Source organism: Daphnia carinata, chromosome 3 (genome assembly GCF_022539665.2).
Source record: "Daphnia carinata strain CSIRO-1 chromosome 3, CSIRO_AGI_Dcar_HiC_V3, whole genome shotgun sequence".
NCBI lineage: Eukaryota > Metazoa > Arthropoda > Branchiopoda > Diplostraca > Daphniidae > Daphnia > Daphnia carinata.
The window spans coordinates 8275273-8296892 of NC_081333.1; the positions used below are offsets into that span (position 1 = coordinate 8275273).

The 21620-nt window shown below is 39.2% G+C and overlaps 4 protein-coding genes across 4 annotated transcripts; all 4 read right to left on the reverse strand.

The window, feature by feature from the left end:
• Positions 1 to 70: 70 nt before the first annotated feature.
• LOC130685606 (carboxypeptidase B-like) lies at positions 71 to 1981 on the reverse strand. The gene is made up of 8 exons (XM_057508929.2): positions 1828 to 1981; positions 1453 to 1765; positions 1175 to 1378; positions 1000 to 1110; positions 695 to 928; positions 538 to 591; positions 397 to 481; positions 71 to 301 (listed from the first exon to the last, which is right to left on the reverse strand). The coding sequence occupies exons 1-8, from the start codon at positions 1911 to 1913 to the stop codon at positions 123 to 125; spliced, it is 1266 nt and encodes a 421-aa protein (XP_057364912.1). The 5' UTR covers positions 1914 to 1981; the 3' UTR covers positions 71 to 122.
• Positions 1982 to 2220: 239 nt separating this feature from the next.
• On the reverse strand, positions 2221 to 4754 carry LOC130685593 (integrin alpha-5-like). Its single transcript, XM_057508911.2, has 8 exons — positions 4567 to 4754; positions 4390 to 4505; positions 4250 to 4320; positions 4092 to 4191; positions 3971 to 4008; positions 3671 to 3898; positions 2441 to 3577; positions 2221 to 2380 (listed from the first exon to the last, which is right to left on the reverse strand). The coding sequence occupies exons 1-8, from the start codon at positions 4737 to 4739 to the stop codon at positions 2297 to 2299; spliced, it is 1947 nt and encodes a 648-aa protein (XP_057364894.1). The 5' UTR covers positions 4740 to 4754; the 3' UTR covers positions 2221 to 2296.
• A 307-nt stretch (positions 4755 to 5061) lies between these two features.
• Positions 5062 to 8801, reverse strand: LOC130685588 (integrin alpha-PS2-like). The gene is made up of 12 exons (XM_057508905.2): positions 8586 to 8801; positions 8405 to 8523; positions 8280 to 8341; positions 8120 to 8216; positions 8015 to 8052; positions 7904 to 7952; positions 7680 to 7846; positions 6530 to 7614; positions 6060 to 6461; positions 5649 to 6003; positions 5345 to 5578; positions 5062 to 5256 (listed from the first exon to the last, which is right to left on the reverse strand). Exons 1-12 carry the CDS (start codon positions 8741 to 8743, stop codon positions 5110 to 5112), a joined length of 2913 nt encoding a protein of 970 aa, XP_057364888.1. The 5' UTR covers positions 8744 to 8801; the 3' UTR covers positions 5062 to 5109.
• An 8432-nt stretch (positions 8802 to 17233) lies between these two features.
• LOC130685586 (uncharacterized) lies at positions 17234 to 21567 on the reverse strand. The gene is made up of 15 exons (XM_057508901.2): positions 21149 to 21567; positions 20960 to 21036; positions 20768 to 20897; positions 20416 to 20649; positions 20160 to 20264; positions 19721 to 20100; positions 19275 to 19659; positions 18988 to 19154; positions 18763 to 18930; positions 18664 to 18694; positions 18413 to 18579; positions 18145 to 18294; positions 17893 to 18081; positions 17654 to 17801; positions 17234 to 17588 (listed from the first exon to the last, which is right to left on the reverse strand). Exons 1-15 carry the CDS (start codon positions 21555 to 21557, stop codon positions 17371 to 17373), a joined length of 2958 nt encoding a protein of 985 aa, XP_057364884.1. The 5' UTR covers positions 21558 to 21567; the 3' UTR covers positions 17234 to 17370.
• Positions 21568 to 21620: the final 53 nt, after the last annotated feature.

Genomic DNA, 21620 nt, shown 5'->3' on the forward strand with positions numbered 1-21620 from the left:
ACGTAAACTGCACAAAACCGATAGCATACAAAAATGTACAGGGGTAAATAAGATCATACTGTCCTTGGCATTTCTTGGTTTTGGTACTCTGTATTGCTCAAGAATGTAAAGTATATATTGTCTTAAAGAATTTCAAGGGCAACAGCTTTGATTCCATTCCACGTTTCGATGGCTGTTTCCATGATTTGTGAAGCAGGCAACTGGAAACCGAATTCTCCAGTATCACGCAATTCGAGAAGATAGGCATATAAAATACCCTCTGCAGAGTAAGCATGATCTACTGTAGTTCCTGATGCAATATCTATAATAGACACATCGTAGTTAGTAAAACGTATAATTTTAGATTCGTCAAAAGATGGCAGGAAAGTAAAAAAAAAAAAAAAAAAGGTTACATACAAATTGTGTCGGCGTGATTTCCATATTGGTATTGAGTACCGTAAGTGTTTTGAAGAGCTTGAACTCCAATAGCCATTACGCGCAACTACGTTTAGTTGCAGAATTAGAGTTATTGCCTATGTGACATTTAAAATCGATTACCATTTCGTCGTATTCGAGGGGAAGATCATGAGTATAGGCATAAGGTGACATCCACTACACACCCATTGTAAGATCCATTCGTAGAATCCGAAAATTTCAAAATTAAAGACAGGTTATTAAATCGTTTCAAAAGAATTGTCTCGTAAATTCCACCCACAAGTTGAGAATACGTGTGAATAGAAATTGCTGCTTTGACTCGAGGGCGATTAGCTATCAACACATCTCTGACTGCACTCGACTCTTCCTCGGAGAAACTGTAGGGTCCGTGATACGTATCGACACAGGCTATGTCAGATGCGCCAAGCCCTCCAAAATTCGTGTCAAAATTCCGATTGATATCCACACCATAGCAAGTACTGCTGGGCTTGCGATTCTTTCGCCACAAGCGATCCTGTTGGAATGGAATGATTGGCCCATAAATTGGTGAATAACTTTGCGTCCGTTATTCTTTGTAGTACATACAGTTGTCCAAGAATACGTGTATCCATCAGGATTAGTAACAGGAGTAATTTTCCAGTCGAATCCATCAACCAATTGGGTAATTTCGCTATCAATTCCGTATTTGGTAGCTAACTACAAATATTAATATTTGGACATTACAGCTAAAATAAAAACAGTTATAAAGAAATTATTTTACTTCATTGATAAACCAAAGGCAAGTAGAAGGGGCAGCCCATTCTCGGGCGTGAACGGCGCATTCGAATACGATTACTTGTTTGTCTGGATTGCTTCCAGTGCTAATGGTGGCCATAGTCAAACTACGGTTCTCGAAAGTCGTGCCAATAGATGATACGGAAACAAGTGAATTTTCCAAAGCTAATTGTTCCATGTACGCGACAATCTAGGGCAACGAATTTGTTTTTCTTTATCTTTTGCCTCTAGGGGTGGGGTGGGGTGGGGGGAACGTATCTTTACCTCCTCGTATGTATGGTAATTTTCAAAATCGAAAGCCTTTTGATTTTTGGCCAACTCACGACGAAGTTCAATAGTTTGGCGTTCTTCCTTTTCAGCTTTGCCAATGTCGTCGACTTTGATGTGGTGCTGTATTCCGGCGGAGTTCAGCGAACGCGCCAAACTTTCATATTTTCCAGGAGTGACGTGTATATCAACCGGCTTGCCTACTCGGTATGGGTCCGTCCAGAAATCCAGGGTTTCATCTGAAGACTGTAAATGACGTAAGTAGCTCAATTGTACGACATTAGCTGCCCGAGCACGAACCACCTTATGGCTTAAATTGTAACGTATTAAAAAAATTAAGAAACTTTCCTTAAACTTTAGTATTTCGCTTACCCGCTATAATCGACCCTTTCGCCTAAAGAGGATGAAAAGTTTAAGAGAAAGATGGTAGCAATACCTACGTAGTAGTAAAACCTCATTTTCCTACAGCCTGTCAACGTGTTGCAACTTGAACAACAACTGAGTAACAATCATTTCAAAAGGGCAGATCAAATCCGTATCGATATTGTTGTTGTTTGTTTACACCCGTCACTAAACATATCGATAATGCCCTGACATAAAACAAGATAGCTTACAACAAGATATCTATCCTGTGCACACATTAAGGGTTTTACCGTTAGAGACGTATTCAACTAACCTTCGAGATTAAAATAAAGTTTTTTTTTATTTTTGTTATTAATCGTGTACTTTGCCATTGCATGGTCAACAACTTATCGAATTTTTTAAAAATCCATAGTTACACAATTCGAGGCGAAACTGAAGACCATTTGACGTCATTGACCCACCATTCACTTGTCTATCCTTACATGTCTTCATTTGAGGCTTGCGTCAGATTATCATCATCTTTTTGTTCGCTGGGCGGTAATTTCCTCTTGAAAAAGCCAAGCTATCAAATGATTTTAGAATTGATTATTTAATAGATCTTGAGTAATTTTTAAAATATTACCTTGTATAAAACTCCAGTAATAATAGAAAGAATTAGAACGGCTCCCAAAGCACTGACCAAGTAGATCCACCAAGGAGTTGCATCGGCAAAGGAGGCTGTTTTACCAGAAACCATAAAGACAAGTGAGTTGTTTGAAACGATTTTATCAAAGTCTCCTGCAAACATTGGCAACAGTTGATTGGGTTCTGGTATTTTAGTAGTAAGCTCGATAGTCATTCTTGCTTGCGCGGTAGAAGCTACGTCCTGGACGTTAGGTGTAACATAGAATGTTTTACTAAGGCACTTCTTCACTCCCGCTTTATAAATTATATTTTGAGTAAGTTGTTCTTGATTATTTTCATAGAAAAATATCCGACGATTGCCCTTTTCAGCGTTGGAGTCCAATAATATTGAAACGCGGAGTTCCACTTGGTTCGCAACGCTCAAACCGGAGTATGTTATGCAGAAGCTGATATCATCGCATGCCACAGGTATCTTTGTTACGCCGTCAGAAGAATTAGTAATGGAACATTGACTGTTTTTTTCTAGATTGATTTTGTCGGAGACGAAATTTAGTTTGCTAGTAATTTTGGCTATTGGACGGGCTGGGATGTAAGCCACAGCAGCAGATTCGAAGCCACCGACGACCACATCGCTGTATCTATTACCATCAAAATCTCCACCAGTTATGGCAAATCCAAACGTCTGTATAGGTGGGTTAAATGCATTTCCGAAAATAACCTGACTAGGACGATCTCTAAGGCCATTATTTGTTCCATAGTAAATGTAAACCGTTCCAAATCCTTCATTCTCGTACGGTGCTCCAATTGCCACGTCATTGTACCCATCAGCATCCGTATCGCCAATACCAGCTACAGAATACCCAAATCTACCACCAGGTACTTGTCCTTTGAGTTCTTGAGAGCTATTTTGTTTATAGGTGTTTTCCGGTGTTTGGTAGTAAATGTAGACCGCGCCAACTTCAACTTTAGCATCGGTACTTTCATAATCTGTGTAGTGGGGGGCGCCGACAATAATGTCATCCCGTTCATCACCGTTAATATCCGATACGGCTAGAGAAGCTCCGAAGTGTTCACCCGGCTGAGAACCTAGTAGACTTGCCAACTCTTCTTTAGTTTCCTTCTCCAGTAAGTACACCTACAAGATAAGAAAGCTTTTGTATAGGGATTGGGTTTTCATGAGAAACCAAAAGTTCTTCATAATTTTTTTTTCCTTCTTAAAAGGGTCTACCTTTCCAGCGAAAGAAGAAGCAATATGGAAAGCAACCGATAGGAGTAAGAATTCTCCCTGTTCAAATTGTTTTATTCCGAAGATGCCTGACGCCATTGCGTAGCCCAAGTACCATTGATCTAACTTGGGGTAAAGAGCGGGGAATATCAAACTCAAAGAAGTTGAGGGTTTGTCCTGGCGGTAGCAAGTAGGCCCTCCAAGAAAAGGCTTTCGAGGAGCCTTTGCGCCCTGCAACAGAGAAAGATGTCATTAGTGTTATCTTAGTAAAATCTGTTAGGTAGGGAAAATGTCTTGACACACTGGCGAGTAGGCGGCTGAAAATCCCGACAAACAAACACCTTTTTTTTTTTAAATAAAATTTTTTTTTAGTTAAGTCAAACACCGATTGCGAATATGATGGTAATTTTTGACGTGTTCTTACGTCGAGGGTAAGGAAGCTGAATTTTGGAAAACGAACTGAGGTTATTTTCACTGGAGTAGCAATCCCCCTCAGTTTGCGGGCCGGCACGGGGGGAACAGACCTACGAAATTTGATTGATCAGTGTCAGATGCTAAATGTTAAGTAATAGAAAGCCTAACTATAACAAATCCTCCATTGCTAACGACCGTAGCACCAAGCCATCCATTTCTTGGTATGACATAGGCATTACCTGCATCCATAAAGACAAAGAATAGTATCAGTTGTCCCTGTTGTTTATAGTGCATGTTGTCTGACTTACGATTGCGTGCCATGAGTTCCACTTTGTCACAACTGAATCCAGCTTCAGCGTGAAGCGTTCTACACTTGTAAAGCGCTCCCTCAAAGGAATTTTCACCGGGTGATCCAACTAGCCATCTGGAGAGCGATAATTGAAAAGCAAACGAAACACAGCAAAGGACTTAAGGAAGAAACCTACTCCGTCGCTGTTTCGTTTGGTTGATAGACATTCAAACTATAACCAAAATAAGATTTCGGTAGACTTCTAAAGATTCTCTCCGGCCGAACGTCCAAATTCCATGTCCAAACTGTGCTTGGAGCTGCAAGTAAGAAAATAATAAAAAGAACACTGATATCCATGCGGAGAACCATCCTTTTGACACGAGATTGTTTCGGAATCAGTTAGGCTTCAGTAACGTTCACCAAAATACTGTACAAATCTTACGCCAAAGTATGTTTGCACAACCATACGGGATGTGTCATGTGGTCGTTGACAATATTGTCGGTCGACGGTTCCAGTTTCATTTTGTTTTTACCGCAGTGACAAGTAGTGTTAAGACATACGCTTTATCTGGGATTGCAAAACGATAGAAAAGGAAATGAGTTGCACCCACATGCCTTGTCAAAAGTGATACTTTTGACTTACTTTTCTGGATCATGTTTGTCTTTTAAACAAATATTAAAAAATAACATATTTTCGTTTGTTTCACTCGTTTATTCAGGGTTGCATGTCCAAATCCATCTACGAAGATTCTTCGTCTACCATGTTGTCGATTTCGGACATTGGCCGTCTGGGATTTTCACCCGTTTCTTGCAAAGGTTGGCTTTCAGGGCCGGACGCCAGAGTGGCTGTCAGTGGCATTGGGCGATTCCTTTTAAAAATTCCAAACTAAGAAAGCCAAAGTGAAGAAAGGCGATGGGTAAGTCCCGTTTTTCATTTACTCTTTTTTTTTTTTTTTTTAAAGAAAAATCCTTACGTGATGTAGAACTCCGGTTATAATAGCCACAATTAACACAGCAACAATTGCACTGATAAATGGGACCCACCAAGGCATAGCTTTTAGGACGTTTAGTTCTTTTGTGATTTTTGTTACATCAACCAAGACTTCCGTTTTAACAATCGGAAGTTGCGACACGTCTTGTCCGTAAGGCAAACCAGTTATATTGGCTGTCACCACCGTGCGTAAGGTGAAAATATCAGTATTCAGTTGCTAAAGTAAAGTGACAAATAATGGAACATTAGTCTGATGAACGTGGGGCAATTGTTTCGTGGTTGTATACTTTAAGCAGGGCTTCTGAAGACAGCCGACTATTAAGTCGAATAACAACTCGCTCGCGATTCGTCATTTTCTCCGTGACACAGTCAATGTTTATGACTCCAACGTTAGGGTTAGGTTTGAGTTGAACAGGATCGCAATGGGCTTTTCCTTCGGTCACGTTTGGCTGAGCTGTTAATTCGCTTATGGCGTATCCCTCTAGTGTGTGCGTGGGTATGACGATTCGAAATTTGGCATGGGTAACGTCTGAAGGACCAACATTTTGCACTTCGTAAAATTGTGCATAGTGCGGCAGTGCTGTATCTTCGTTCATCTTTAGAGCCGTCATATTAACAACTAACGCTTCTGGTCGCGACCAACTGCCAACAAATTTTCAATGATCTAATTTTTATAACTAAATGAATTTTGTTTTTACCCCCTGAGTGCCAGTTTAGTTTCAGCCTTGAAAGTTAACTTTAGCAGTTCGCTGTTATCGTTCTTCGTGTTGTCGTTTTCTGCGTTTGTGCTGTTTGTCTCCGCAAGGAAGGAAACAAAGGCGTCATCTCCGGGAGTGGGTCGCAATATTACACGTAACCGGGCGGTTTTGTTACTGGGCAGCGGATTCCCCACCTCGCATCGCAAAGCAAGGCCGTTAATTTCACCAGGAGGGAAGCATAGGACTGATTGATCAGTATATTCTTTATCCGTGTTGATGAAACCGAGCGACGACGGTAAATGAAGGTAGAAATCGGCACCGAAAGCATCCTCACCGTTGTTGTAGATTACCACATCGATAGTCCAGCGTTCATCTGATCCTTGAATATACGTTTCGCTGGTCCTTTGGTTCGTAAAGGAAAATTTACATTTAGCGCTTTTCCTCCAGTGCATTTTTTTTTTACCACTTACATGATAGCTTCCATTTGCAAATCAGGAATACAAATAGAATCCGGTCCACAATTTATGAGTATACTCAGAGAATTGGAGCTGAATCCTTTGCCTTCATAAATATCCAGAATAGCCGAAAGTGGTTCCGGAGTTTCAACCAAAGTAGCCACTAAAGTGACTTCCATTTTTGAGAGTTTGTCACGAATATCTGGCCGAACGTATACCATTTCTTCCTGACAAAGCTGCGTTTTCTCAGTTAAACCGATAATTTGCGTCAACTGATTATTGTTAGTTTTCATGAAGAGTAAACGATTTGCTTTCGGCTGTGTAACGTCCAACGTAATGGTGATATTTGTATTGATGTTGCTGGGAACGCGTGTGCCGCCGTAAACTAAACAATATTGTAGTTTCGCGCAAGACACTGCTACAGGTGAGCTATCAGTTGTCGCTGATAGAACTTGACATTCTTTCTTTTCTAGCGTAATAAATGTCGGAGCGAAACTAATTTTACTTTTCACTTTTACTACCGGTCGAGCAGGGAGGTGAACGACTATGTCAGACAGATAGGCACCAGCTATTAAATCACTATAGGCATTTCGATCAAAATCATTACCACCCGTAATAAAAGAAAAACCAAATGAGCGAATTGGCGGATTAAAAGAATGTCCGTAGATGACTTGTCCTGGTGGATTTTGGAGACCAAGCTGCGATCCGTGATAAATGTAAACTGCCCCTGACCCATCGTTCTCATACGGAGCCCCAACGGCCAAATCTTTAAATCCGTCCCCGTTCGTGTCGCCCAGCTCGGCCATTGCGAATCCAAATTGCGCGCCAGTTTTTTCTCCTTTTAGATGATGAAACTCATTTGGCGATCCTCTTTTGTAAAGTCCTTCCGATGTTTGATAGTACACGTAGACAGCACCGACGTCAAATTTAATTTCCGAATTTCCGTAATCCGTGTGATGAGGAGCTCCGATGAAGATATCATCGCGCCCGTCGGCATTTATATCGAATACGGCCAGCGATGCTCCAAAATGTTCACCGGATTGATATCCGATTAAACTGCCAATCGGTTGAAGCCCAGCAAGAGAGTCTATAAGCACTACCTAAAAAAAATTGTACCAATTGGGCATATTACTTTTGTGATATTTTGCACGCTACACGTTATTACTTTTCCAGAAAAATTTGAATTTTGATGAAATCCTATTGATACCACGAGCCCTTCGCGTTTATTACTTAATACATTCCCTGCAGCAATTGCGTAAGAATAAAAGGCAAGGTCTCCGCTTAGTAAATCAGGGTTGGATTCATCGGGACCAGTAGATGCAATCAATCGACCTACGGCAATACATTGATGTAAACAGTCGAAAATGTTAACTTGCAAGCAACAGATACCAGCGTTCAATTCGCAGCTTGGCCCACCAGTGTAAAATCGCTTTCCATCCTGATTTATTAATAATATATTAGAGCATGCCTTCGCATTTGGCCTAGTTATTAAGTACTTACCGACGATAAGGTAGCCGAGAAACCCACTTCACAAAAAGCTGATAAACGACGCAACGTTGATATACGCTTATTTTCGAAACTAAAAATAAAGTGTGAATACGTTACCCTCATTCCAAGGCATATAAGAAGTAAAGGAAGGCAGATTTTCTTGACCGTAAAAGCATTGCCCCGCCACTTTTTCTCCAGTTCGCGGCGCGCATACCTATGGTGAAATAAGGAGAGTAAATAAAATCCTTTTTCATTCAGTTCTCAATTGAGCATATACCATAGCTGTTCCGTTTCTGCTAACTACAGAGGCACCAAGCCATTGATCAGCTGCTTCTATATCTAAGTAAAGTCCCACATTTTTCCAAATGGACGAATTACACTAAAGTATCGACAAAAATTTACCTGGGGGAAAGGTTTTTACTCGCTTGCAGCTTATAGCCCCTTCCTGTTGTTGGCACTGATGCAGAGCACCCGACACTTCTGAACTAAGAGTAAGTTCTTTTGGCGCCCCAACAAGTAACCTTACGAAACGGGTCCGTGATTTCTGGTTAAAGAAATTTCTTTTGTTTGTTTTTTTTCATACCATTTATCAGCATTGTGCTCGTGGACGGCCAGGCTGTATCCGAAATAGGAATTTTGTGTTCCAGATGCTTTTAATGGGAACTTAACATCTAGATTGAAGCCATTCGCGCAGATCGCTATGGAAATTAAGACTGCCACTAATCGTATGCAACGACGCATGTTAACCAGATGCAATTTTAACACTTCACATTTGTTCAAAACTGTATGTCAGCCACTAAGTCAGTGTTACTTATCACTTTTCTTTTCACTCTACTCTTCAGTTAATTTCTTATCACTTCCGCTTTATCTGATAAGCATATGTAGTGTACGTCGGCGAGTTATCTCCCCCCCCCTGTTGCATCACATCGGAATAAAATGTTGAGATTCATGTTAGTTATAGACCTAATTGTATTTGACTGATCGGTGAGAAACATTCATTGTCGGTTGCATCTTAGGGTTATACCGTTACGTGGATAGACTTCTCTGTTTGCTTATAACGCAAGGTTTTTCACAACTAAAACCTTGTGCAATTTGCTGAGTGCCGGATGTGTACTCATATTCTATTAAGTAAATGCATTGTTAGAGATTAGATTAGAGCTAAAGGCGCGTTCTCTAGCTCATATTGCGCTGAAAAGGAAAGCAATACTTTTTGGCTAATATAAGGCAACGAACGGATATCTTGATGAAATGTTCTGTAGCTTAGCGGAATAAAATCGTTTACGTTCATTATTTTTGTTGTAGCATTTAGAAAATCATGCTAATCACTGAGTGACGTCACAATAAATTTCACTTTACCATTTCAGAATCATTTTGCGATGTACAGTGGACCGACCGTTCGCCTTGTTAAGGTAACGTGCGCCCGTTGCATACGGGCGCAGATGCCAAAGATAGCACCACCCGTCCAAGAGTAGTTAGTACGCTCAAATGGTTTTATGATTGTAATTGTCGTAGTCGCAGAAACCGAGTCAAAGGTTGTTTTTTTTTCGAGACTGTTGGTCATGTCGAAAAATTCGGTTTTTCCGTTAAAGAGTGAACTATTGGCGCACAGTTTTAAAAAATGAAATTAGGCCTCGAATTTTTAACTGTAAATGAATGCAAGTTTTCACCGGTAAAACATGCGTCATTGAATTACTGTCAACTACTATAAACGAATCAGTTTTCTAACGCGTACAAAATACGTTATTATTGGCAGGACGCGAGATAATGTTTACTTTAGCTTTTGGTCCCCTTATCAAGATAAGTTGACTAACGAGTCAGCCAAGGAAATGTATATTTAAAAATTTTTGTGCGTGTCATTATAGCATTCGAAAAAGGCATAAGGGTCAACTAGTTTTCGATGTGTGTTTTTTCTCATGATTTTGAAAAGCGTTACATTAAACAGCAGTTCTGGTGTTTTCTCTCGCTGTTTTTGTCCTTGATCAACTAAAGTATTTCGTTCCGACTATCTCCTTGATAATAAACAGAAAGGAGACGCGCTGGATTCTCTCCAAATTGATTCGTATAATTTGTTTGTGCTCCATGTCGAATAAGTAGTAGCAGGATTCCAACCGACTCGACTTTTCCAGTCCAGCCCGACATTTCTTAGGCTGGACTTATTTAGTCGGGCTTAAAAATTTTTTCTGCAAAACCTGACACTCACCGGAATTGGTTTAATATCTCAGGATATACTCAAGATTTAATGCTGATTCCGGGGAAATTGTTTTTTTTTCCATTAAGTCAACCGTTTTTTAAATATACTGAATATTTTTGCTGCATCGCGCTAGCGCTGTAACGTACTGGCGCGCTAGCTTAATGGATATATTCGTGCACAATCACCACTCCAGCGCCACTTGGTATCCGCGGCGAAATAGCACTTCGTGACACTAAAATCCCGTTGATCTACAGAGCAGTTTTTTCGTTGAATAATCATTGTAAAAGTACATCTTGGTTCTCGGATTGCCTGCGGTTGTATTTACTAGAATAGTTTCATTCACCCGTTTGGACTGTTATGCTGTTCATGCTTGGAAAAGGGAGTTTATTTTAAACATTTTTTGTTCATAATGGATTCTTGATATGTCTCATTAGAAGGATTTCACTTTCTTACTGGCATCCAGCAAACTATTACTTCGGTAAATATTTGTTAGTCACCCCTGGTTATGTTGTGAGTTTTACCATTTTTCACTTAGGTATCTACATGTGTGATTGACGGAACATATCTTGGAGACAGACTTGCCGCGATCGCGATCAAAAATTGATCGCCGATCCGATCTCCGATCAAAAAATTGATCGCCGATCCGATCTTTTGAAAAAGATCGGAGATCGGATCGGCGATCCCAAAAAATTGATCGCGATCCGATCGTTTTTAGCGATCAAACTTTTCGCCATCTAGCTGTAGATTTTCAGCCGCAGGGTTCTATTTCACTGCTATTTATGCGAATGCCAATTGAAGGAAACTGTTTAGTGTTCACCCTCAATGGCCGCCAGTGACTGTCGCTGTGACAGCCAATGCTATTTTCGCGAAACAGTGTAAATTTTTACCGTTAGATGCTGCACAAAAATGATCGCTAAAAATGATCGGCAAAATTTGATCGCCGATCCGATCTTTCGCAGTTTGATCGGATCGCCCGATCCGATCAAACTCAAAAGATCGGATCGGAGATCGCGATCGGAAAATTGATCGGCGCGGCAAGTCTGCTTGGAGAGGATATGGCAGGAAAACTCAGGCTGTTCAATCAAAATAAGCCCATTGTAAATCCAGCCATGCAGTTAGCCAACTAGTTTTATATACATCTGAAACTCAATGCAGTTTCTTTTACAGGTACAACACATTATGCTTGTGGGATTTGTAAGTTGTCAGATATCATAGGTAGTATGATTTAATATTGCAGCCTCATAGCCACAAATTATCGTTTAGCATTAGAGTAAATTATTCAGAAATATTTTTGGTGATCGGAAAACACTTTGAACTCAATTTTTTTATCAGTGTAAATCATTTCATACATAAACAGCTAGCACACTGTGAACTTCTAGATGGACTTAATCTGAGGAGCTGCTGTACCACATGAGCTCTTGACAGATTGAATCAGAAATTTGGCCATATTTTGTTTTTTTCTTGGACTCTTTTGTGTAAGTTAGTTGTAATGTGGTGTTTTGCTTGATGTTACACATCGTTTTTAGTCCATTCATTGGTTTATGTGGAGCAATTGTCAATTGTACCTAGTAAGAGCATGTAGGTAATTGAGGCAAGTTTCTCTAAAGGAAGCTCTTTCATTTGCACTACATGAACACTTAATTATTGCTTTGATAATACCATCACTAGAAGAATAAAAGTGCACAGAAGTTGTTGCTTTTGGAAAATCCTGCAGCAGTTACTCAACATTTTTTTCTTTTTTCATTGTTATCTTTTCAAAATCTTATTCTCGTATGTTTATAATTTCTTTTTTTCTGATCATCATTATTGGATAACAGGTATCCTTATCACCAAAATCAACTAACGGCGTAGCCTTATGGAAAATAGGGATTCATTTGGTTTTCCACTTGTTTTGCACAAGGTTTATGTATTTTTCCTACATCAGTATTATTTTAAAACCGGTTTCAGACGAATTGCTAACGTTCATGTCTACTTATTTATTCTAAAAGATGTTAGCCGTATCGGAAAGGAACGCTTCTACTGAACATAAAGTTGTCTGTTAGCATAACTAATTGGTGTTCATACTTTGTCGTATTTGGATTTCACTTAGAAATTCTGTCAGAAGCGTTTCAAGTATAAACTCCTAAAAGGATTACACACAAAACTGTTTAAAGTAAGTTCCACAAGTAAAAATGTTTTGTATTGATTTGCTTTTGTTTTGTCTTCTTAGGTAAATAGTCATAACAGATCGGAAATGAGGTTTCAGAATGAGGCTGGATTTTATTTAAACCGACGTTTGGAAACACGATTGGAATTATCCATGAAGAGAATAACATTAGCTGGCGTAATGGTATTTGACGTACATAAATTGAAGTGCATATCTGGGCTCCCTTCCTTTCCGTAGCCCCGTTTCCCCTTGACTCGTAATAAGCCCGTAGGGGGTCATGCCCCTACTGTACGGTATATATAAAAACAACATATACCGAGGTTTGGAGGGCTCTGGCCGGAAAGGGGACGTGGGGTGCCGCTTCGTCCGATGATGTGTTCACGGAGGGTGACGTGGCTGCCCACAAATCCGAACTAAAGGTTAATCGCTCCTGTAAAAATGTTCCAAATCTTCAGCTCTTCTTCCGGCTTCTCTTAGCCAATCACCGGGTAATCTCCCCGGTGGGTCAACAAGGCAGTGTCTCCCCCTGCCTGGGTTGACGGCAACTTTTGAAAGGGCTATTGTGCCTTTTTAAAGTTGCAAAAATAATTGTAATGTGCAGAGAATTGTCAATAAAATTTTTTTTATAAAATATTTTTTGCAAAATTCGTTTCTTTCATTGTCTGTGTTAGCTTTGTTCACACAATGCATTTATCAATTTTTTTTTTTGGCTTCGCTTTATTGGTTTTTGTCACATTTGATGGTAAGGTGACGGGTATTGGTTTATCGTTTATCTGTAAGCATTCTATTATTATCCAGGGATCGAACCCTGGATGTTCGGCATGCCTCGCCGATGCTCTACCAATGAGCCACGAATCATTTGATTTTAAGTTGGCTTTTTTTTCTAGTCACTTGTGGACTTGCATTTACACTTAGAATAAAACTGAAATGCAATTCTGCAATATACTCTTCTACATTATTCTACTTCATTTTTACACATCTAATGAGGTTTGAACCCAGGGTAACACGTATCGCAGATAAAAGCTCTACCACAGAGCTAAGAACCTTATGGAAGCAATAGAAAGATAAACATATAGTTGTGAAAGACTGCATAAACATCCTAGACGATAACATATGATATGCGATAATAAAATATTTAGATATATCTCGTGGCTCAATGTTAGAGCATCGGCGTTGCACGTTGAATGTCTGGGGATCGGTTCCCATACGAGTAAAACAAAATACAAAATTACTTCATAAAATATCCAGATTGTTCCTTGAATCTAAGTTGAAGAATTCAAAGAGTGTAATAAATAATACTTACAGATAAATGATAAACCAATGGAAACAATGATTACCATCAAAGGTGACAAAAACAATAAAGGTGAATTAAGCAAGCTAAATATAAAAAGTGTAACGTGTGAACACAGCGAATACAGACAATGAAAGAAACGAATTTTGCAAAAAATATTTTATAAAAAATATTTTATTGACAATTCTCTGCACATTACAATTATTTTTGCAACTTTAAAAAGGCATAATAGCCCTTTCAAAAGTTGCCGTCAACCCAGGCAGGGGGAGACACTGCCTTGTTGACCCACCGGGGAGATTACCCGGTGATTGGCTAAGAGAAGCCGGAAGAAGAGCTGAAGATTTGGAACATTTTTACAGGAGCGATTAACCTTTAGTTCGGATTTGTGGGCAGCCACGTCACCCTCCGTGAACACATCATCGGACGAAGCGGCACCCCACGTCCCCTTTCCGGCCAGAGCCCTCCAAACCTCGGTATATGTTGTTTTTATATATACCGTACAGTAGGGGCATGACCCCCTACGGGCTTATTATGAGTCAAGGGGAAACGGGGCTTCAGAAAAGAAGGGAGCCCAGATATGCACTTCAATTTTTTAAATATCAAATACCGTCTGGGGAATCCGAATTAAGTATAGCAATGTCATGTCATCCATCCAATCAATACAATTTATTCAGTGTCTTGCCCCAACCAAGAATCTTTTCAGATCCAATGTTACTATTAACCTATATTGAGAAAAGAAAAACAACACCGTTAAACACATCAATTGTTGATCATGGAACTTACATGACTCATAGATTCAACTTCTGGTGGAAGCTTGGGAAAGGACATTCAAATTGCAGATTAACTTCATTGTATAAGGCTCTTGAATGATAAACTAGCACCTGTAGAATGTTGCATTGTTGATAGTTGTGTTCCCAGTACATGAAAATCCTTTCCTATTGGATAAAATTTTTTTTGGTAGATAAGACCTGGTTGGCAAAAAGGAGGAGAAATTCTTCGTCATAAATTCAAAATTATTTGAAGAAAAATCCTTTCATACCTAAAGAGTCCATGTATGATGTTCATCTCTGCAATAGCAGCAAAATTAAAACATCTTTAGGGCCATTTAAGTACCCAGTTTCCCCAACACTCTGAACGTAAAGGACAAGTTGTTCTTTAGACAGAGAAGCAGAATTATTTGAGGGTTCTAGCTGTGACAGAACTATAAAGGATTGCTGTTGTACTGGATTCATTAACACAAGATGGTACTTCTCATTAGGCAATTTGCATTACTCTATTAATTTACCTCACACCTTACGGTAATGCACTCTCAGTGTTTTTTCATCTGTAGGCTCACTCTTCCATCCTGTAACACTTCCAGACTTGATTTGATCCCCCGTTAAAATCTGTGAATGCAAAATAATAGCATTAAAAATACTTTTTCGATAGACAAAAAACCGAAAAGTACCTAATCCATGTTTCATGTTGAACTCGTGCCATTTCTGGGTTTCTGTACCACACCTATTTTGGGCCCAAATACGTTCCCACAATTGTTCAGTTCCTTCACTGCATCAGCTTATTACTAACGATTCCTTTAGTGCAGCACTAACAGAATTTAAATTTTAACACACTGTCATGTGGTGGACTGAATAACTAAGCAATAAATAACTGTTTTTTAAAATTCTATACTTATTTTGAATTCTTATTTGAAAACTTTAGGTACCTGGCTGTGTTCGCCTAATGCCAACTCATCCTCACGTTCAGTTACAGATGAGTTTTGAAAAACCTCCTTCACTGTTTGGAAACTGTTCCGTTCCAATTTGTTCTTTTCCCCTAGCTGAGCTTGAAGACTCAAAATTTGAGCTACAAAACACGAATGAATAAAAGCAAATAAATAGAATCATTACGTGTTAGGCCTACGATCCTTAGCTTTGTTATCTAATATTTTGTGTTGTTCCAATAACTGGGCCTGCAGCTTCATAATTTGATCTAATAAACAATAATTAATAATTGAAAACCAATATAATAATGTTTATACTTACCATTTTTTTGTTTTATTATCTTATCCATTTTTCAATTGTTCCTCCATCCACGCGTTGTTCTCCAGCCACGCTACTCAATTAACTGCTAATGGGATACAATTAACTCAAATTGCTTACATGCCTGTAATAACGAAACCGACTGATAGATGGCTACGGGTAGAAAAAAGAGAAAAAAGTGCGATTTTTTTTTTTTTTTTTTCGCCATTTTTTTTTTTTTTTTTCATGTAAAACGGATTGCCATATTGCCATAATCCGGCTTACCCAAAATAAAAATAAAAAATATTGGCCTTTTTTTTGTTTTACTTTTATCGCCATCTACCGGTCACATTTCTAGTTAATTCTCTACAAACACTGACAGAAAATTTTTTTAAGCCCGACGAAATAAGTCCGACTTAAATAAGCCCAACTTTTCTCGGTCGGGTTTAAAAACATTTTCTGAAAAAACTGACACTCATCGGAATTGGTTGAGTATCACAGGATACACTCAAAATTGAATGCTGATTCCGGGAAATTGCTATATTTTACATTAAGTTAATCATTTTTAAAATACACCGAGTATTTTTCGGAATGCTAGCGCGCCAGTACGGTACAGCGCTAGCGTTATGCGGTAAAATTTAGTATTTCAAAAACGATTAACTTAATGAAAAAAATAGCAATTTTACCGGAATCAGCATTCAATTTTAAGTATATCCTGTGATATTCAACCAATTCCGATGAGTTTCAGTTTTTTCAGAAAAAATTTTTAAGCCCGACCGACAAAAGTCGGGCTTGTTTAGTCGGACTTATTTTAATCAGGCTTAAATTTTTTTTCATGTGTAGAGAATTAAATAGAATGTGACCGGTAGATGGCGATAGCAGTAAACAGAAAAAAAGGCCAATATTTTTATTTTTATTTTGAGTAAACCGGATTGCCAAATAGCGTTCACAGATGTCCCTAAATAATCGAAAAATAATCGCGATTAAAAATTAAAATTTTTAATATAATCGCTGATTTCGATTATTTACAAATGTTTTAATCACCGATTAAAGTTTTAACTGAAAGCGCAATCGCGATTAATTTTCAATCGTGATTACGGCAGGTCTGTTCCCACGACGCGACGCTGGGGCGTACTGGCTCGCTAGTTTTTAAACTGTTTTTAAAGTTTTTTTTAGGAAATTAAACTCCTACGTCAAAGTAAAATCAACCGTCGTCATTACCGTTGGAATAATAGTCTAAATTATATAAATTTTACTAGATCTAGATTTTTACGAAAATGACAAGTGGGAAGGCCATACTCTTATTTTTTTCAACATCTGCAAAAAACGAAATTTTTTGGAATTGTTTGAATATCACACATTATTTTATTAATTCGAGCATTTCGATGTGATATATCATATCGGTTTCTGTCATGTTTTCCGATACAATACATCGATAATCGATATTCCTACTTGTAAGCAATGGGACTCATAAGACCATAACCTTTTTGTTGGCAGCGTGTTGGTACATAATTCGCGGGCTTTGGTTCAGATTGAGTAAGCAATCAGTCCTGCATAAATGCCAAACGAATGTGTAAAACCCTTCGAATACCATGGCCCCGACATATTTTGGTATAAACCTTGTTAGTTTATTAGATAGACTTCTCTCAACAGTTATAACTCCGCCCTTCCTTCGGACATAGAAGAATTAAGCATCCAAAGTATGGAGGGAAGTAAATGAAAAACTTATTGACTTCACAATAATCATCTTCGTCGCCGGGTTCCTCTCCATTTCAATGTCGTAAAACTGTTTTGTGTTTGAGAAATATTATTCCAAGCCTCGGTTGTTGACGAAGTAGGGGGTTTATGTTGATTTACACTCTCCAGTTCTCCTGGAGGTTTAGCCAGAACATTTTCCATCGTATCGATTATATTATGCCCTTCAGCCTCACATGGAACTGTTGTATAAAATGCTAAGAAACCTGACGGAAGGTGAAATGGCTAGAAGAACATTTAACCACCATAAGTAATATGATATTCTGAATACCTTTGTGTTTCACCGCATCGTTGCTAACTGCATTAGTTGTAAATCGAACAAGCAGTTGGTTACTTTTGCTAGTAAACGACACTGGCTTGGATTTTCGACCTGACAGTTCTACAAGGAGTGATGAGTTGAGTGTCGGTCCATCATAGATCTATACGTCAAGTTATTCCGGTTTTAGCCGCAACAAAAATTGCCAGTATTAGTGCTTCTTTGAGCTCCCCAGTACCACAATACATACATACCGTCACAAAATCGTGGTCTCTTTTAATATCGAAGTAAACGAACGTCAATCGGATCTGAGAAGAATTGTCAACACGAATAGTCCAACGGCAATCCATTAAAGACGAATACCAATCGGTATTATCCTTGTGGCTGGAAAATGTATCACTAGGGCTAGTAAGATTATCTGAGCATTCTTCCATGGGAGACATCTAAACATGGTGAAACATCATTAACTTATGGGGGTAATACATGACCGTTGTTTTACGAGTTACATTTAAAATGTTCCAGGAATATTCTCTTTCCCTCTCTAGAGAATTCCATGCTGGAAATTTCACGAGCGTCTTTCTTCCGTACGAATAAACAGAGGCCCTTGAAGAGCCATTATAAACCAAGGCACCATTTTCCGACCAGCCATCATAAACCTAAAGAGGAGCACAGCATAGATCAATGTGCTTTGCTTATAAAGAAATTAGGAACTGAAAATCCTCATTAACAAGACAAAATAATTACAACAAAGAAAATTACATGACCCATTCTTACAATGATAGGGAAAGGAATGATCCCTCCTGAGGCACTAGTTATTAATGTGCTGCTTGTTGACGCAACACTCTCAATGTACCACATGCACTCGGAGGTACTTCTGTCAATCGGTGGATAAGCAGGTTTAAATATTTCTCTTGCATTCTTATGTATGTATCCTCCGCATCCTTTGGAGAGACAGTAAACGGAATGGATTAATCGTCGGACGGAAACCTTTTCAATGGCCGTAAACAAAAACAAATAAAGATTACCAGCAACGAATGGAGTTCCAGTATTTTTAACCTAAATAAATTAAAATGTTTTTTCGGAGTTTCATATCGTGTTAAAAACAAATATAGTTTAGTAGGTACACTAATGTAATGTGCCGTGAAGAGTTTTCCTTGTGGGTAGTTATAGTACTGATGTTGAGGAATCAATTGAATGAAAAGCTTGTTGCTTCGTGATCGCATCGAATGTGGTGGTTGGAAACCACTATGTTCAACCAGCACAGGACTAGTGGAATAAGGCCCATCGTACACCTAATGCAAACCTCTTTATGGCGGATAGCAATTCAACCATAACAAGGAAAAATTTACCTTTAGACGATAGTGACTTTCGATAAGGTAAGCATCAAAAGTCAGCCAAATAGTAGCATTTTTCTCTACCACTATAAGCCATGTGGAACCGCCGTAGCAGCCATCATAATCGACAGAACGTAAAGTACCGGAAGCTGAAGTGAGTATGTTGCAGCAAATAAAACCAACTACAAGGAAATATGTTGACATTATTTTAGCAATAAGAAAAATAATAATAATAATGATTAAAATAAATAAATACAAAATTTAAGGATTTCTTAAGTGTAAGTTCGGTTTCCTTATCTTACCTACTCCTGATGTAAAAATCTCGAGAGAAGATGAACTTCCTTTTTGCAAATAAGCATATTCAGGCTCAATTTCCAATTTATATTTTTGGCACATATCGAGTGGCTCCCATACTATACTTCTGCAGGAGTTCGAGTTCGTTTCATTGCCAAAGAAAGAAAGTGTGGTTGAAAACGAATTTTTATAGGCATTTTCGATGCAATCACTCGGAACGATGAGCGAACGTAGTAGACTATCCGATTCATCCTCATAAATTCGTAAATTAACTGATGTCATCAACTGAGCGCAATCCTCGGACCGGACGCTCCATTTTAATGTAAGTATGTTGGTGGAACTAGGTGTGAAAACCTGTTCCAAAGAAACTAGATCAGTGGTATTTCCTGTCAACTAAAAGTCGAAAACTCGTAAATGATCCTGAAAGGAAAGTAATTATTATAGAATATGTTACGCGTGGCAGAACTGTGATCTCGACGACAGATGGTTGACCAAGAAGTGTTAAGTAGATTGGTATGATTTCGATCGTGTAAACTTTGCACTCCACCAGACTAGCCAAGGGAAACGAGCAAGGCCCTTTAGAAGACGATGGCAAATTAAACGAAAAGACATTTCCCGATTTCTTCAGGCACTCCTTAGGTATCCGAACGGTAAGATGACTATCCATTTGTTTAAAACTCTTCGTGTGTCGTAGGATCGTAAATTCGTTTCGAAGAGAAATTCGAATCCACACGGCTTGCCAATACTTTTGACAACTCCTCAATTCGAACTGCACACTCAACGTTCCATTCTCGTTCAATATCGCTTCGGGGTCAAGTAGGATGCCAGTAGGCTCTGTTATGAAAATAAATATCAAATTCATCCCTCATAGGCGTTTGCATGGATTGCGATACCTGAAATATTGTTACTATTCAGTTGTGCTAACACGCACTTTATTGCGCCCTGGAGATCATTAACGGCTTCACTGACGAATCTTTGTGTCGCTGGCTGGTCCATATCTGATGGGGGAAAAACGCAATCGGGGTGTTTAATTTTGCAACAGTATAACTTGCCAGCTCTTGGAGTACTTTCAGCTAACACTATCAACCTAGTGTACGCTTTCAGCAACACGTAACATAAACAAGTTGTTGTATTCTGCAAGATTCTAACCTGGCAAAACTGTAGTGGGCGTGGTCCGTGCTGTTGATGTACTAATATCCGCGGCAGTTGTCAGAATTGGTAGAGATGTAGCCCGAAGATTCGCAGTGGGTGAGATTGTGATGCGTGGGGTCGCTGATCGCGAGGTCGTAGATACTACTAGAGCGTCCGTTGTACGTTGATTAGAACTTGAGGTGTTAAAGACGCTTGCCCTCCCCGTCACAGAGCGTGAAATTACAGAGGCAGCTTTTGAGTAAATGACATGATATCGAATTAATTTGACAGCGTCATTCTATAAGCTGCATGACATTCAAGGTAGGATGGGTAGTTTCCGTTTTCTTTGGGAATATTGGGTGTTCCTTACCTGCATCGGATGCATGCTCTAGATCGGCACCCTGTTCGAGTTTCACAATTGGTGGTGGTGGCGTTTTAAATCCAGCGAGTAATTCCATTGTATCAGCAGTTGGGATTCGCGTGGTACTAGGACCGCTTTTCTAGACGTTGAAAAAAATACTGATAAAAAAAAATAATTGCATGGTGTTGACATTGTATGTACCTTAGCCCATTTCAAAACTTCAACCAATCTTTCCTTTGGTGACAATTGCTGCTTTTCAATCTGCCGTTTTTTTCGGCCTATACAACAAAGTAAATGAAAATATGTCCAGCGACAGGTTACAACATTCGCCTCAGATGGTCGATAGATACATAAAAGATGAAGCCTTCAGTCCTCAAGTTATCATTATACCTTTTACTGGAGATTCCAGAGAATTGGACACCTGATCTGAAAATAAAACGATAGGGTCGACTGAATCGTAGGCATCTGCAGTCAACAAAGAATTCAGCAGAGTATCAGATTTCAGGGCGGCACTTGTTGCAGAAAATTCCTGGTCCTCGGCCGATGCAAGTATCGATACGGCACGTAACAGAGCATCTTCGATGTTACGCAAACGAATTGACTGTTCCTCGAGTCTGTCAAACAGAAACACGCACATTTCTTGTGGACAGGATGGCGGTCCGTCACTTGATTTATCTAAGGCAGGGTCGTTGGCCAGGCATCCGACAGCTGCTATAAGAACCGCCGTAATAATTTTGAGCAAGTGTATCGAAACGCGCGGTCTACCCATCTTTGACGCTGAATTGTGACCAACGCACATTTATAGCTTTTACGAGGGCACGCACAATTTTTTGTCTATAGCTCTACACATACATGACCTGCT